The sequence below is a fragment of the Gymnoscopelus microlampas genome (assembly GCF_963454915.1).
Source record: "Gymnoscopelus microlampas genome assembly, chromosome: 4".
NCBI lineage: Eukaryota > Metazoa > Chordata > Actinopteri > Myctophiformes > Myctophidae > Gymnoscopelus > Gymnoscopelus microlampas.
Window position 1 is genome coordinate 4,930,200 of NC_139941.1, and position 18,674 is coordinate 4,948,873.

The following is an 18,674-nucleotide window of genomic DNA, read 5'->3' on the forward strand; positions in this document are numbered from 1 at the left end:
CGCACGCGTGCGTATGTCAGAAGTGTTGGCATCCACAGCCGTCTCCTGTCCAGTGTCCACTATTGTCTGAAAACGGCACTTTTCTGACCTCTGACCTCACTGGACGGTCCGCCACACTTTCTTCTACACCTCTCCGGCTTATCTGAGTGTGGCGTTGTAGGGGAGGCCTCCCCGCATGCGTGCGTATGTCAGAAGTGTTGGCAGCCCCAGCCATCTTCTGTCCAGTGTTCAATTTGTATAGGTTATGCACTCCTTTGAACAGCATTGATAAATTATGAATGTTTTAAAAAACGTTTTTGTTACACAGAAATATAATACGTGTTGTATAGCTTCGTTTAAATGCTTATTTATAGTTTTAATGTGCGAATGAACCGTTTTTCAATGGCTCCTTTTTGCTCTAGAGGGTACTCTTATTCTGAAGAGATCGTCCACCGGAAGTCTTATAGTTGTTAAGCTATTGTTGCTCACGGAACACAGCTGGAGGCAACAGTCTGGCTTGCAAGACTAAAACGGGCCTAACCCAGTGGCATGTGCTGGTATGGTGCTTCCAGCATCATTTGTAAGAAATGGACAAGTAAAATTAGTGTGGCAGGCAAACGCCAGAAGACTAAGATGGAACATCATTTTACAGGCAAGAAAGTATGGATATTTATGGACCAAGAAATTGTAATAACACTTACATTTCTAAAATGATTTACATATATCGTTGTCAGATAGAAACACTGCATCTCCATATTTCAACTTATCAACCTACTTCATCATACTACAAGTGTCACACAAAAGTAGGAAAAATAGCCGATCTACAAGCTCCACAACCAAAATCCACAACACGTCGCATTGTGTCTACAGGCGTCTACAAGTGTGAGCTTTTATTTTTGAATTTGAATCCTGAAAAGTAACAGTTTTGGACATACAAGGTTTCCACCCGACAGCGCCGATTATGTTGTATGGATCGCTCCTACAGTGTAATGAACAGGGAGCACAGTTTTGCTCGTTAAAGGGATAGAACTGACGTTTGGGGTCATTTTATGGGCTACTCTGGCTTTTGTGTTTCACCCCAGACAGGTTTTAAGTTGCTCGTTTCAGTATTTAGATATTTAGTATTTATTTTATCAGACCCTTTCCTAATTCATATAAACCAATTGTAAAATACATTGAAAACACCCATCCTTGGTTCTGGTGACTGATATTGTCCTTCTAATGCGTGAGGGGCTGTTTTTTTAAAATACCCTTTTAATTTATTTTTAAATATTTTGTGGGAAAATGAAAAAAATAAGTAATTGAACACATTAGAAAGACAATATCACTCACCAGAACCAAGGACGGTGTTTTCGATGATCATGGTTATAATGGAGTTAGAAGTTACAGCATGGGTTTGTATAGGAAGGGAGCGTGTCTGATAAAATGAATATCAAATATCTAAATACTGATTCAAGCAACTTAAAAACCATATGGGGTGCTCACAAAAGCCTGAGTAGACATTAAAATGTTGAAAAAACATGTTTGAAAGTGAAATATCCCTTTAAGCACTTGCACTTGCTAACACAGCAACTCAAGTGGACAGCAGAGTTAACATCACAACTATAACAGACAATGCTTAACGATATAACTGTTGTTATAGTTAGAGTAATTATTTAATTAGAGTAATAAAGTATCCCAAATGGGTCATTTGGATAGGTATACATTTATTTGTATAGCACATTTCAACAAGGCAATTCACTCTGCTTTACATAAAACAATAAGAGTATTAAAGACACAACAGAAACACATCATGAAATGTCATTTGAACACAATACAAACTGGTTAGAATAGAAAATAAGAATAATTTCAAATACAATTTAAATATAAGAAAAAAATGACTCAATCAAAAACCTCAGTAATAGGCAAACAGAAAAGTCTTCAGCTTTGATTTCTATGATACAGATGTGAAAGGAGATTAGGTAGAGTTACAGACAGACTTTTGAGAAATGAAAGAATGTTACAATTGTTATTGTGGGCTCGCTAAGGCTTGCATAATTATGTTATCCTCACTATTTATTATGTGTCTTTTATTCCGCCCCTTTTGGCACTCAACTAGTCCTTCATACTTTTAGCTAGAAACTCTGTTCCAACTCTACCTTTGGCTTGCTTAGGACATGTTGGTTACCATTTGTATTTTTGATATCTGTTGTACGTTGAGATATTTAACTTTTAATCACCCAAAAAAACAAAACCATCCCATTACTTTGAATAGGGTAATCTAGGCCATCTAGCTTAATGTTCGTATAATCACTAAACCCACCAGTTTTAGACTAGACATATTCAACACATCAACATGATCACACACACATCTCCTGACATTTGAGTTGTAAATCTCATGAATACTGAGGTGTAATTAGCTGTTCAATGTATACTTTTTGTGTTATGACCATTAGACACCCTATTAGACCATAGTAACCACTATTTTACTCAAGCAACCACCTGTTTTACACTAAAAACAAGTTTTAACACTACTTGAAACTCAACACTCTTAACACTATCATCACCAACAATTCTTAAAACGGTCAAAACTCGTAACGTTATCACACTACCAATATTCTCAATACTACCAACATTCCAACTGCTGCATACTGTCTACCAACATAGCGAGCACACACTGTTTCTTCAGGAACTGTAATTCTTCTAGTCTTACTTCATTGTTTTTATTGACAAACTAATTTAATTATTTCTTTAATTATTTTATTTTATTTTACATAAATGCCAGCTGCTGAAAGCTACCGAGATGAAGGGAGACACTAGCATTCTGGTGTACATTTCAGATTAAGACGGTGATACCACAAGTCCTGTTACAGACAGTACACCAGGTTATGGACAAAGTCTACTGCAACAACTACTTGCTTTATACCAATCACTTACGCATATTGTCTACATATTTTCCTTATTTCATGGTGTAAATTAACACTTCAGAATACTAATGGACCAGTACATGTCTCAGATGGATAGTAGATAGATGTATTCATCAGTCAGTTTAAGATATCATTTGTGTTGCTAAAATGCATATACCTCAGGTTTCAAGCAAACCCACCAGAATGATACTACGGATGTTCTGTATGTGTCAGATTGCGCTTTGATAAAAGCATGTTACTGATCAAATATCATACATTTCTCCTGTATTAAGAGCTGTATTCTGACAAAAAACATCCGCGAGACTACAACGAAAGTTGTTATTACCCTGTAGTTTTTATCCCATCAAAAACCTAAAGAATCTGGCCTTCATGAACCCATGACAAGGAAACAGACAGTTGCCATTATAGCTGAACTGGAAGACATGGAAATGACAAGAAGCCGAACAGTTGCCATTGATGTCGAAAGAGTCTATCCTTATCTGGTCAAAAACCGAAAGAGTCCGACCTTCATGAAAGCTTGCCAACCAGCTGATGATGCCTCTGACGGCGGCGGTCGTAGAGAAACGGAAGTGAGCCAACAGAGAATAAAGACAGCACAGGGAGTTGCTATGTTCATGTGTCTAGCAATAGCAATGTCGTTCACGTGGAATGAGGAGGCAGAGGAGAAGTTTATAGAGCTGGTGGAGGAGAGGAGGCCACTGTATGATATCACATACACTTCATATTCCAACCGAATAGTGAAGTCGAGGCTCTGGAGGGAGATCGAGGCAGAACTTAACCTCACAGGTAAGCTGTCTATTTGCCGTTTTGTTTATCCAGTGCTACTGTTGCTATGAGCTACGAAGCGTATTAAAGCTACGAAGCTATGCGAAGCTACGAACGTATTTATTTATGTTTTCAATCTACGAGAGTTGTAGGGTAGATCCCCCATGGACAACTGGACTTTCTGCACTATGCCCCTTAGAGTCAAGCTGTAGCATCTCCCCCCAGCCTCCACACTCTCTGCATGCCGTGTCTCACTCAGACAGAGCACTGAGCGAGCAGCAGGCTAGGCTGCGCTTCTGCGTGAACAACAGAGACAAGTTGTAAAACTAACAGCAAACAAACTCTTCACGTCCATAGTTCAGACCCAGAACAGTCAGAGGGTTTCTTGTACATCTTAAATTAGATTAGAGTAGCGATACCGCGGAGGATTTCAACACGAATGTGTACATTGCCTCGTTATTTAACATCGACGTAACAAACACTCGTTACTCGACTCGAGTGCAACCAGCGGCCGCTATTGAACAAGCAAGCTGCTTGTTTATTTAACCACAGAGAATGAGCACAAATTAGCTCTCAGCTGGTAAGGTTTCTGTCTTTGACATCCTGTTGTCCTACAATCTGTAGTGTAGTGTAGTGTACGAAGCAAGCTGTCCCTCTCCTAAACTCACTGATGTTATAGAATGTTAGATAGTGATAAACTAAACAATGATTGTATTTATGGTAAGATTAGTTTGTATATCACACACACACACACACACACCGGTCGATATGACCCAGCAAAAGTATCGGTTTAAAAAAGAACAATATCGTGCATCTCTAATGCATACGACTAAAGAAAAGGAGACATTGAACAGAACGGAAGATTATTCTGATGACATGGAGTTTACGTGCCAAACTGGTGTTGTTGAAGCGAAACGCCTTGACACCGTAAATCCTTCAATGGGTGTCGGCACAATGAAGTCAAATAGCCACAGACTTTCACAGGAGATGGAAACGACCAAAGCTCTCACTGCATCCTCCACGGAAGGAGGATGTGACATTCTTGACGAGGTCGTTACCAGTGCTGTTCGATGCAAGAACAAAACCCTGCCAGAACATGATCACGAAGTAACAGAACTGCATGCTCAGGCATCATTGCACAGCCCAAAGACTCTTCAAAGAGTGGCAGCATGGCCAGTCTTGGATTGTAAAGCAGCAGCTGAGTCCAGTTTCAAATCAAGCCTGGTTGAATCCCAACTTGAGGTTGTTACTGAATAAGAAGAAACTGGATAATGAAAACATGACAATGTCCCGTCTGCGTCTCGTCATGCCCATAAAAGTAAAAAAGAATCGTGGTGATATGTTAATATTGATAACCAACCTTTGTTTCTCTGCACCACCTATGTTTCACCCCCCCAAAAAAAAGAAAAAAAAGTTGAATCCCAACTTGAGGATGTTACTGACTGGGAAAATACTTTGCATAAGAAACTGGATAATGAAAACATGACAATGTCACAGTTCTTCAAATGTGTCGGCGTTGACTTTGCCTTCTATAACCATCGACAGAGTGTCACTCCTGCATACCTTGCATCTGATCTAACCAGAGGATCTGCTCAGACAGCAGCATATCAACATATCATATAGCCATGTCTTTTTTATTATGTTTTCTAGCACCTTAACTAACTTCCATGCACGGAAACTATGAACTATGCACAAAAACGAATTTGACCCACTTTTTAAATTCTGTAAACCTGTGATGCAACAATAAAGCTGATTCTGATCAACCATTCTAGAGCGATTGTATATGAGAAAGAGTACAAACACCTTGCAGAGACAATGGAGGGTTTGAGAGTTCAAATGAAAGCAAAGATTGTTCAGTAAGGAATGTCAACAGACCTCTTTGGGAGGCAGTGAAAAACTTCTCAGAGAAAGAGGAACTACACATGTATATGTGTTATAGCGATGCAACAGTTAATCATATGTGATACATTTGTGAAATTTTTATTTTTGTAGATATTAGTATATTTGTTTATGTTTTCTGTATTATATTGTAGGTGGTATATTGTGAATATGTATCTGATGTATCCCCCCTCCTGTTGACTATGGTGGGTGTTTGTTACAGATGTATGTATGTGACATATGATTTTATTTCATGATCACTAAAGACATCAATCAAAAAAGAAAAAGGTGGTCATTTATTTTTTAAATTAGTCTGCATGTACATCTTTAGAGAACATTTTCGATTAAGGTTGTTTCACACCTCAGATACTCTGACGTAAACTATGCCCATTGTATCTTGGTTATTTTTAATCTACTTTCTTTTGTTTTTCCATGATTTCCATGTGGTTTTACAGATGTGTTTGACTATAAAAGGTATTACTACAATCATTACAGGTAAAGGACTTTTCCTCTGTATGAATCTTCATGTGCATCTTTAAAGTAACATTTTGATCAAAGCTTTTGTCACACACTGTACAAGAAAAGGGCTCACCTGTATGAATCCTCATGTGTTCTTCCAAATCTTCATTAAGAGTGAAGCTCTTCCTACAAACTGCACAATTAAAGTTTTTGCTACAAACGGCACAATTAAAGGGCTTTTCCCCTGAATGAAAACTCATAACGTGTCTTTTCAAATGTTGAGTTTGATTAAAGCTTTTGCTACAAACTAGACACGTAAAGGGTCTTTCCCCTGTATGAATCCTCATGTGCTTGTTCAGATTTTGTATTTGGTTAAAGCTTTTGCTACAAAATGGACAAACAAAGGGTCTTTCCCCTGTATGAATCTTCATGTGTTTTTTCAGATTTCCTTTAAGAGTAAAGCTCTTGCTACAAACTGTACAACAAAAGGGCCTTGCTCCTGAATGAATCCTCATGTCTTCAGTGTCAGATTCAGAACAGTGTGAAGAGAGCAGCTGGTCATCACTAGTTGGCTGTGATGGTACCCAGTGCTCTACATACGCTTGTGTTTTTGTGTATTCAGTTGAGGTGCTGGCTGAAGGCTCTGCCTCTCTGTTTTCATCACCATGTTCACTCTTCACTGCTAGTAACGACGATGACCCCCCAGCCTCCTCTGGACTTAGAAGTACCTCCTCCTGTTCTTCTTTAATCTGTGGAGGTTCTAGTGTCACCTGGACCAGACTGGGACCCATCTCCTCCTGTTCAGGGGAAACCTCCTTTTTGCACAAAGGAGGGAATTGGAGAGCTAGAAGTAGAGAGGAAGTAACTTCAGAGAGAGCCACTCAATGTGTTTTCTGATGGGATCAAATTGATTCTCCTACTTATTCGTTTTTTTTAAATTATATTTTATAATTGTCTGCGTATCGGGGATACCTCGGAGAGGACCGTCCTCAGCTCCTCATCACATTTGAGCACAGAATTCTGCATGCTGGTGTGTTAAAGCTGTCAGAATTGATCAAAAATTTGGGTTCGATCCATAAAAAAAACTATCACATTTCGAAATTGTATAATTATTATATTATATATAATTTTGACGATTATCTTTAATATAAAATAAAACTTAATTCGAACACAGCAGCAGAAGTATTTTTCTTTCTCTATATGTGCCGGCCGCGGTTGGTGCTGAGAAACGTGCCGTCTTGCTAGATCAAAATAATGATTACTTCAAACTTATTTTATTCTATGCAAATTGAGCTGTAATGGTTTGGATACAAGACCGGACTTGGAGAACGGAGACACATCGCTGCAAGGATGTGCTCATTGTGCTGTGAAGGAGGTTGGTTGGAACTATCTTTACCTCGATATGAAACGGGAAATTATTATCAAAACAATCCATTTGTTTATTGTTTAAATCAAATTAAGGTAGATTACAAGATAAATGTGACAATTGAGGGAGTTTTAACGTGAGGGACAATCCATACATAGTTTTTACATATTTTTTCCTGGTCGATTCTCATTGTAAACGGTCTGCCGTCACTACCAAATGAATCACCTGTTTCAGCTTGACCTGTTATAATTTAGAATCAATTTGAAGTTGTACGATGATTAAACGTGTGTGCTTTCTAGTACCGACTACCGAGCAAGTCTGGTTACTGTGTGTGCCTGCCATGTGAAGTCTGTGTGCTTTACAGCGAGGCAGCTGATTTATCCTTTGTTGTATGACGCGTCGCGTGGCAAACACAGCAAATCTACAAGCCCACAATGCGTTGCATCAGCGATGCATTATGGACTTGATCTGCACCATACGATGAAGTAGAGCCTTGAGGGGAGACTTCTCCCTTTTGCCTCTCAGACTGACGGGTGTGTGATCTCGTGAGTCCAGCTGCCTTTTAAGGTTACATGCCCAGAGTCTCGCGAGAATGTGGGCAGATTACAGTTTGTTTATTTTTAATTTGAAACTTAATATTTATAGTCGAACATTATTTTATTTAATATTCAAAGGAATATTTGATTATGGAATATTTGTTTACAGCCTTAGAGTGTGTGTGTTACTCACAGCCTGTCTCAGTGCAGTGGTTGTTGTCCTCAAGTGTGGAGATGGGAGGAGTACAGGTAACAGTCCTCCAGGGGGCAGCAGAGCTCAGGTCCCTGGTAATCTGCTTTATATAGCACACACAATGTAATATATATATATATATATTAGTGCTGACAAACGATAACAAAATGTAATCTTGAATAATGGCATGATTTGTGTACTATGTTAATCACATATTTTGTATTGGCTCAAACTTGAATGATGAACTGAAAAGCAGTGCATTGTATGGATGCATTCCACACACACACACACACACACACACACACACACACACACACACACACACACACACACACACACACACACACACACACACACACACAGACAGAGGTTTTAAGCTGGGGGGCTGGGGGCTTGTCAAGGTATGAGTGTATGACAGTTCACATCAAAAGCCAGGTGCAGAATAAACTAATACACTAAAGGCCGCTGCATACTCTAATTTTAATGCCGAAATAATGTCGGTTTGGCTCTGTCCACACTACAATGATCTCTGTGGTGCGGGCGGTGGCGGAGAATATTCCATGATTTTTCAAAGGTACAGTAAAATCGCTTATTTTGCTGACAAGGAGACGGAAAACGATGTTTTAACTTTTGGCAGTCAACGTGTTAACATCCCGCCCCCCAATTGCTGTGATTGGTTTAGATAAACCAATATACTGTACACACACACACACACACACACACACACACATATATATATAATATTCCATTTTTTTTTTGTATTTATGATTTTTATTCAGCATAGGGTAATTTTAACAGGTACAGGTGCGGTAATAAGACTCATGCCTCTTTTTTCTTTTCTTACACACAAGGACAAACAGTACAATACAAAACAATGCACACCCAACATAACATTTAACATACAAGGTACAAGGTTGGTGCAGTTCTAAACAGCACACAATTCTCCTCATACCCTCCCTCCCTCATGGGTCCCCAGTCACCGTTCAATTCACCACAAAAAAAAAAAGGATATAAATAAAATAAATAAAAAATAAAAAAAATCCTGAAGAGAGAAAAAAAAAACATTACATTAAATCAGCAAGCTCCACATCAAGTTCTAAAGGGGAAAAATTGAAAAAGAAAAAAAAGACACAAGAATGTTCCCTTCCCCTTTCCCTCTCCCCTCCTCCCCCAACAGAAAACAGAATGGGCAAAGATAGAAAGATATTCCATTTAAACTAAAGCAGACATGTCCAACCCAGGTGCTGAGGACAGATTTTGTTTGTGAGCTCAGTTCATGTTTGGTTTACGAAGAGTGACCACAATAAAAACCCTAAAAGGACATTCCGACTCCTGTGTCTTGACTGGCACCCCATATTGTTGGCTACAGAGCCTGAACTAATTCTTCAATACAGCCTGCGACTGCCTTCGTAAAATGTATTATTATTGGCCCGCCAGTGAAGTTATGTGAAATTCATCCATTAAAGTTTCTGAGTGTTTGGCCTTTAACCTGGGCAGATAGGCCATTACTTAGTAGAATTTGTAAGGATTCCTAACTGCGTGTCCCTTTTCCTGTCACATTTAAAAAATGTGAGACATTTGGCTACGCTGCCAACAAAAGACTATTGATACTGTACAGTAAGGGGTGTGAATCTTTTGCTATCCCGTGTTAGGTTTCTATTCTTGGGGTCAGGAATCGATTTCAAATACATTTTCGACTCAAAACGATTAATAATACATAGCATTTGGTGTTCAATCATTAAGCCTACCTGCTGATCCTTTATGACTGATGTCAATATCAGTTAGCTTGCAATATGCATTGATTCATAACATTAGACGAACATTAATTATATTTGATATTGATATTTTTAACAACAAATTTAAGGAAAGGTCGCCGACATAATTTTCTCTCTACTGGAATTCCATCCGGCAGGTTCGTCGCACTGGGTGGTAGACTCACACCGGAAGTTCGGTGAAATTACATTGGAGTCTATGAGAGCCGGCGGTAAAGCTTATGAACAAACACCATTTCTGAACGATTGAGACGGAAATACTCGGCTCAGGAATATAAAAGAAGACATATCACATATTGTTTTCTGCTATGTTGCTTTTCCATGTGCACAGACTGCACACTGTATACTTTTATAGAGGTATCTAAAGAGCACAAAGTACGTTTCTGAACGTGCCAAAGTATCGCAAGACTGGCCAGCATTTCCAGTTTGGCAACCAAATCTCGCGATACCACCGAGCCAGAAATGATAACTGCCACTTTTTAGATGCCTCAATGAAATTATACAATGTGCTCATCGAAAAACAAAACATTAGAAAACAACCTGTGATATGTCTTCTTTTATATTCCTGAACCGATCGTTCAGAAATAGTGTTTGTTCATAAGCTAGACCAGCCGGCTCCCATTCACTGCCATGCATTTCATTGAACTTCCGGTGTGAGGTTTGCCACCCATGAGCTTCATGGCACATCCATGTTTCATGTAGTTCCAGTCAGACCTTCCCCTCCAGCTGGAAATGCGCACCGGGAGCACACTCACGTATTAGCTTCTATTGGCCAGTGCGCTCAGTGCTATATATCCGAACACACCCCACGTCAAATACCTAGTCAGACTGTACCAAGTGGTCAGGGAAGAGAGACCCTTCTCTCTGACTGGAGTTTCTTTTTAGTTTGTTTGGCATTTTTTTTGTTCTTTATGCATTTGTTTGAAACTGTATTAGGTAATTAGTCATCTGTATTGTGTCTGAAAATATTAATGTTGTTAGATGGTGTTTACATATCTTCTAAAGTTACTATGGGAGTGTCATGATGCCCTTCATAGAGGATATGCGTGTGACATCATCATCAAAACCGGAAGTTATGCAGGAATGCCTACTGAGTGTCAAAAAAATACTTTCTGGCCTTGACAGCCCATGCATCCAAACAGAAAAGTCATATCTGATTGCATTAAACAACATTAAACAATGTTAAACTCATTTTGCATGTTTCTTTGCCACTCGATTTGCCACTCAATGTGCCATTCACTTTAAGCATGCGCATATCCTCTATTGTGGAGGTGCTGGTAGACAAGGTAACAGACACCTTAGAGCAGTCTTAACAAGGTGATCGACATCAGCTGGAGGGGCTAGTCTGACTGGAACTACAGGAAACATGGGCTGTCATCTATTGTAGTCCAGGAAGAACTGACATTCTGTAAGATGTCAGCTGCCAAAATCATGTTCAAAATATCAACATAAAAATACAGAAAAAAACTCAAAACTTCAGCAAAAACCATCCCTTCTAGTGAAAGTACATAAGGAAATCTAAAGAGATCAAACAGGATGAACAAAGAACCAACAAGCATCTGTACGGGACGCTATTAAGTGTATCAGAGAAGATAGCAGTCTGGTCATTGTCATCGACACCGTCAAAAACTTGTACTGTGGGAAACACACAGGTATCAATCAAAAGGACACCCCACACCTCCCTACAGTATGTGGTGGATGTGCAAAAGAAATATGTTTGTGCCAAAAGCACAGACCAGCTGGCCAGATGTATAGAGAATCGAGATGACCGGAGACGCTGATGGAGGGCTCGTTTGAGGACGACTTAGAGAGACTGTGTTAAATATTGAGCATTGTATTGCACCCATTTCAATTGACTGATTATTACATTGCTGCCAGCTGGGTCAATTGCCGTGATAATTTTGACAGCAAATTTTGATTCCGTTTTAGTCATCGTCTTTTAAATAAAATTCCATTTAGTTCAGTCATTCATGTGAAATGTTTTACTTTAGTCTAGTTTTAGTTAAACCTACATGATGATCTACTTGATTTAGTCGATTAAAATGTATGCATGTATAGGCCTTGATGGCGTCGTCATGCCTGGTTTATACTAAAAAATAGCCGATCTACAAGCTCACGCGTATATCGGCTATTTTCGACACCCACGCACAGCCAAACATGAAAGGATTTTGTATTAGTTCTACTGGATCCCTTGTCCACTAGTCCTACCTGACATTTTTGTTTAGTTTAGTTTTCATTTGTTGACAAAACTGTCAGTATTTTCATCATAGCTTAGATTTTATTTAGTTTCCGTGAGTGGAAAAAAGGTAGTCGAACACTGGTCACTCACTGACGCCTCAGCTAAGTAGGTAAGTAGTTTGCTTCGCGCTGAGGAAGAGCTATTAAGCTAGAAATGTAATAAAAATACCTTTGGAGCTGGAGTGTGAGGACTCTGCTTTCCTCCAGTATTTGTCTCTACCCAGAAACAAGCCTTTTTAACTTTGGATGTACAGTATGTGCTTTACTCGCTGTTTGCAAAAGCAAAGGAGATAACATTGAATCCACTACTAACCTCTGTTTCACTGGGATGAGCAGCCACTTTACTGTCACTGTGATCCTCCAGGGAGGCAATATCTTCTCCTCCTGTGAAGGCCTCCCGGCCAGTCTCTCTGGTCTCCACAGCCCCACGATGCATCCCTGCAGCTCCCTCCACCTTCTCAATCAGGAGTTCACTCTCACCCTGGTCCTCAGTATCTGTTGACTGATAAGAGAGACACATTAGACATGAAATGGACCCAGAAAATACAGTACAGTATCACATTGTTGCTGTCTTATCTGGTACCATGTCATACCTGGGATTGCTCTGCTTTTCAATAAAAAAGCATCTTAGTGTGAAGACGTTGTGACACACATGTCTTTGCTCAAATTGGTTTATTTGTTCAATTACAATCCGGTAAGTCAAACTATGCCAGTTATATTATTTTTACACGTGCAGGCTAATATTCTGTTATTTGTCTGAAACATTCTAGTGAGGGTTGCTCACGGGTGCTCCACCAGGAGAAGTTCCTTTGACCTTGTTCCTCCCAGGTTTAAGAGACTTAAGGGTAAACATGCTTCTTATTATGCAGCCACTGTTCAGTGGAATGCTCCGTCAGCAGATCAGAAATATTTCCTGACAACATTTTTAAAATTGGGCCTCTTCCATACTTCCTTCACAGGCCAATTATACTAATTAAGGCTCTGTTCCATTTAGTGTAGCACAGTGGTTCTCAGACGTTTTAATTTCAAGGACCCCCATAACTCGAGTGCACAAATGGACACTTTGATACGATTTTGTTTTAGTTTTAATCTCTGGGACCCCGATGTACAGTAGCCTACAATGTAAGATTCTCAGTATTATTTTTACTCTGAGAGTTTCAGAGTAAACATTGTAACAAGTCGAATGGTCCATTTGGTTCCATTTGTACACTCTCAGTTACATACCAGTAAAGGACCATTTGGAACCCCCTCAAGGAACCATGAGGGACCTTAAGAGACCCACTGGTGTAGCAGAGTGTCTCCAGTGAGCCAACATGCACAATATCAGCACCCTGGCTCTGTTTGACCAGAATGGAACACACTTCATTAGTGTAATTGGTAACACCTGTGAAGGAAGTAAGAAGAGGCCCAATAGGCTCTATGCACAGCAGCCACATTGGAAATAAATTGGGCCTCTTCTTACTTCCTTAACAGGTGTTACCAATGATACTAATTAAGGCTCTGTTCCATTCTGGTCTCAAAGTGTGGTCCAGGGACCCTCATGGTTCCTTGAGGAGGTTCCAAATGGCCCCTTACGGGTGTGCAACTCTGAGAGTGTAGAAATGGAACCAAATGGACCCGTAAGGGTCCATTTGGTTCCATTTGTACTCTCTCAGAGTTATGGGAGTCCTTGAAATTAAAACGTTGGAGAACCCCTGTGCTACACTAAATGGAACAGAGCCTTCATTAGTATCATTGGTAACACCTGTGAAGGCCCAATTTCCTTCCAATATGGCTGCTGTGCATATAGCCTATGTATTTCCAATGTGGCTGCTGTGCATGCGTAGAGCCTATTGGACTAAGATAAATGTCATCCCATGGCTTGACTGGTGACTGCCCCTTGGCTCTTTTTGGCGTGCCTTTGCAGAGTCGCTTGTCTAACGCAGTGGTTCTCAACCTTTTCAGGCTGTGACCCCCAAAGTAATCATATTTGAACTGGGGACCCCCCAAAATAATCATATTTGAACTGGGGATCCCCTCAAGTAATCATATTTGAACTGGGGACCCCCCAAAATAATCATATTTGAACTGGGGACCCCCCCACCCTGACAAATGTTGGAATTGTAGTTGAGGCATTACATTTAGGTTGACTCGGTTCTACAGATTAGCCAATCTACACGCTCACAAGGCCTTGCGATGCTTGTAGATCGGGTATTTTCACAATGTTTGCCTCTTTCTTATATTATTTAACAATTTGGCAAATGTTTGACCAGTTATGTAGTGTGTTAATTACTTTTGATGCAGTGATGGTGTTTTTTTATTTTCTTTCTTTTTTAGGTATTAAAAAAAAGTCTGAAAAGTCCTTAAATTATCACTTCACTGTCATCTGGGGAAATAAATCACATGGGGACACACCTGGGGATCCCGACCCATTGGTTGAGAACCACTGGTCTGCATCGCATTGTGAGCTTGTAGATCTGCTATTTTCAAAAGATTTTTTTATACATTTTGAACTTCTGAAATGGGGACATTCTGCACAATGACTACTTTTACTTTTGGTACTTTAAGTACATTTTCATACCAATACGTTTGTACTTTTACTCAAGTACATTTTGAATTCCGGAGTTTTGCTTGCAACAGAGTATTTCTCTACATTGCAGTATTGATACTTTTACTTAAGTAAAACATAAGTAAAGAACTTTTCAAAAGTGAGTACATTTACCAGACTCAGACTGACTGTACATTGGGGTCCCAGAGATAAGAAAATAATAAAAACATATCAAATGGGGGTTCTTGACATATAAGTGTTGAAAATCACAATCTCTGGTTTGGCACTACAGAGTATATACTAGCTTTACCACTATTTCCAGACCCAATCAGTGATAATTCAAAATATAAAACAGGGCTAAAGTGGCTAATGTATGTTCTATAATATAATAATTATTTGTATCTGCAAAGTATAACTAGTAACTAAAGTTTTCAAATAATTATAGTGGAGTAAAAGTACAATATTTGCCTCCGAGATGTAGTGGCGTAGAACGTTAAAGAATCAAACTCTGTGTGTCTACTGTTACTTTACACCACTGGAGACTGTCCTGATGTCTTGTGGTTTATTACTACAAATAATTAGACGACCAAAAAGAACAATGGCCAATGTCTCCCAGTAACGTTAACACTTCAGTGAATGAACGTGATGCAGCTCACCGGACGTTAAACAGCTAGTTAGCTTCGTTAGCTTAGCATAAGCGCATTTCACTGTTTATACTCTCATAGCCACGCTGTGAAGCTACAGTATCCATGAAAACAAAAGCCAATATAACATCTATATCATGTCCGTTAGTATAGCTCCATTAAAGAACCTCTCACTCCGCAATACAGCTCCGAGATGAGGTTCTATGTCGTTGTCATTCAGAATCGGTGGGAACGTCCGCCAAGGCTCCGCTGTTTACCCTTTTGTATACATCGCATCCCAAAACTAATGGTAGATTCCAAACCGCACGGATGTTTAAGGTTTGGTCCGGGGCATAATATTTTAGGTCCGGAGCGAAACTACCCGTTTAAATCGCTTATTTAGTCAGCCTGTGGCCATGTTTCCCATTGTAGCCAAACCGTGAGCAGTACTGGCAGCGGGCGTAGGGGGGGTTTCTGGGGTGAATGAGAAACATGGCCACAGGCTGACTAAATAAGTGATTTAAACGGGTAGTTTCGCTCCAGACCTAAAATATTATGCGCCGGACCAAACCTTAAACATCCGTGCGGTTTGGAATCTACCATTAGTTTTGGGATACGATGTATACAAAAGGGTAAACAGCGGAGCCTTGGCGGACGTTCCACAGATTCTGGATGACAACGACATGGAACCTCATCTCGGAGCTGTATATACAGGAGTGAGAGGTTCTTAATGGAGCTAGTCTGTTAGCCAGTTCTCACCACAATACAGCAAACACACAACACGTCTGTCATAGAATAATAGACTATATTATGTACAAGTAATGAATCAATAATACAAATATGACAATACATTCCCACACTTATCCCAATAAAGCCTGGTACACAATACTGTACCTGAGAGGAGGAAATAAAGTGAATCAATGCAGTTTGCCAGACAGTAGACACAGAGCTGCTGCCTGTGCAGGGACTGGAGACCAGGGTTGCCAGATCTGCTTATTATAATTTCCCCGCAAGATTTTATTTGAAAATAGCCCATCTACAAGCTCACTAGGTCTGCTATTTTCAAACAGCTGATGTACATATTAAAGTACTCATGTGGCCCATATTCGCTTCTTTTGGCCTGGTTTTCCTAGACCTGGTTGCTTGTTTCTCTCACAGAATCTGGCAACACTGCTGGAGACATCAAAGCTGTGTTCCATGAGCAGAAATAACTTATCAGAAATAAGACTTCCGGTCGATCTCTTCAGAATAAGAGTACACTCTAGAGTAAAAAGAGGCCATTGAGAAACGATTCATTTGCACATTAAAACTATACATTAAGCATTTAAACGAAGCTAGACAACACAGATTATGTTTATTTGTAATAAAAACCGTTTTTAACCGTTTTAATAACACTACAAATGTATCTAAATGGACAAATGCTGTTCACTGGAGTGCATAGCCTATACAAATTGGACGCTGGACCTATGCGTTGCACACGAGACAGCTAACAGTCAGTCAACACCACTAGCCTCGATCTCCAGGCTTTTATTGTTTAGTTTTAGTCAACACACCATGTTGTTTTCACTACTGCATTGTGGGTATGTTCTTCTTCTGGCGACCACTTTGTCTAGACGCCAGTTGGTGTATTGCTGCCCCCTACTGTTGGTCTCGGGTACTGTCCACATATACAGTAACATATGTGACCTTCCTGACCTGTTGAGAACATCCATCTAGGAGTAAAGCAGTTCATCCAACTAAGCAAATTAAATGATTATAGAAAAATAAGTGTTAATCATTAATTTAATAAATTAACCAATTAATAATCAGTTAATAATCAGGTCATTCATGTAGGCAAAATCTTACCACAAATGTAAAATCCAAAAATATTGAAAATAGCAGATCTACAAGCTCACGACACGTCACATGTTTTCACAAGTCTTACACGACACTGTTGTGCAACATAATATGATGTAGGGCTGATGTCCTCAATCAATTTGTTGAAAAAAATAAACATAAAGAAAATAACTATTACAATTATTTGATTAATCAGAAAAGTAATCTATAGATGAATTGCTTAGAAAGTCATGGATAGTTGCAGCACTACATCCATCACAGCTTTCATCAGTGCATATTGATGCTGCACAGGTCTGATCACGTCTCATAGAAATGCAAGATACAACATACACTAATATATAGCATGTTACAGGATGAAACATATACCTTGTATTAAACACGTTATTACCCATATCATTTTCAAACTATGTAACTATATCAATATGTCTATGAAAAATTCAGACTGTATGGTATATTCAGACTGTGACACAGTAAGATTATCACAATTATTTCAAAGCAATGAGTTTGGCTATTGTACCAGGATGTTCTGGGAAACAGCATACAGTTCAGTAAGATATATTGATTGTAATTTATGAATTGGACTGGGTCAGGCTGACCTAAAATGGTGTAACTAATCATGAGATTTCGTTTTATTGTGTGCCAAGATCTAGGGCCACAAGAAGGTATAAAAACACACCCACAATCCTATTTCATCAGTCCTGTCTGCAGGTATGGCTCTGTTATATTAATAAATGTTATATCCTCAGTCACTGGGTGTTTCGGGTCTTGCAACAAGCACCCTCCTCCAGAAGTCCCAACCAAGGCTGATGAGACACCGGCCTTGTCCAAGTGGCATGCTACTGCCCCCACTGTCTCTTGGGGGCTTAGGGTAGCAGGTGAGCTGTTGGCGACACTAGGAGGCTCTGGGCACTGTGGGTTGCCTCCGGGCCTGACCAGAAGTGCGTCTGACCAGAAGTGACTTCTGTGCGTTGTGTCGTCGTTGCCGCTTTCAAACATCTCATTCTGCCTTGATGGATTTTTAAACCCTCTTGAATGTTGCAGGTTGTACCTCAGTATGTAGCTTGCTTTGGGTTCTTCCCCTCAGAAGAAGTGGTAGGGCTGCCAACACTCTCCATCCCGGGTTGCCGTCTCTCCGGCCGCCCTCTGTCTCTCCAGATGTCAACACACTCTTCGTGCTCGCCACCCACTGGTCACTAGTACTCCCAGAGTATTTCAGTTAACAAAACATCTACTGATGCACAAACTTGGACACATCATCAGTGTTGTTTCCTGGAGTCACTGGTCAACAGTATACTTCTAGAATTGCATGCAGTTGCTTCCTGTTTAGTCTTTTTTTTTCTTATGTGTTCCTTTCTTCTATATTCTTTCTCTATTTGAATTCTTCCTGTAACCGTAGATGTTGAGAGCTTGTACAAAGAATGATCTCACCCACTCTTTTACATCTGTAATCATGTGACACTAAAGTTGATTCTGAATTGTGCCTGCAGACTAAATTCTTCCACACATCCCAAATATACTGCTCAAAGAAATGTAGGGAACACTTTGATCCCTTAATTATTTTGAGTTTTCATTAACTGTGTATATACTGCTAACAAA

At 39.7% G+C, this 18,674-nt stretch overlaps 1 protein-coding gene across 1 annotated transcript in view; it reads right to left on the minus strand.

Annotated features, from left to right (window-relative positions):
- Nucleotides 1–5,974: 5,974 nt before the first annotated feature.
- Nucleotides 5,975–18,674, minus strand: part of LOC311044352 (uncharacterized protein) — a 202,793-nt gene continuing 190,093 nt past the window's right edge. Inside the window, exons 2-4 of the mRNA XM_084055852.1 lie at nucleotides 12,406–12,594; nucleotides 8,083–8,185; nucleotides 5,975–6,831 (exon numbers count right to left, since the gene is read on the minus strand). Coding sequence (XP_083911978.1) covers nucleotides 5,978–6,831; nucleotides 8,083–8,185; nucleotides 12,406–12,528 — 1,080 coding nt within the window. The 5' untranslated portion in view covers nucleotides 12,529–12,594 and the 3' untranslated portion in view covers nucleotides 5,975–5,977. The remainder of the gene's footprint in view (nucleotides 6,832–8,082; nucleotides 8,186–12,405; nucleotides 12,595–18,674) is intronic.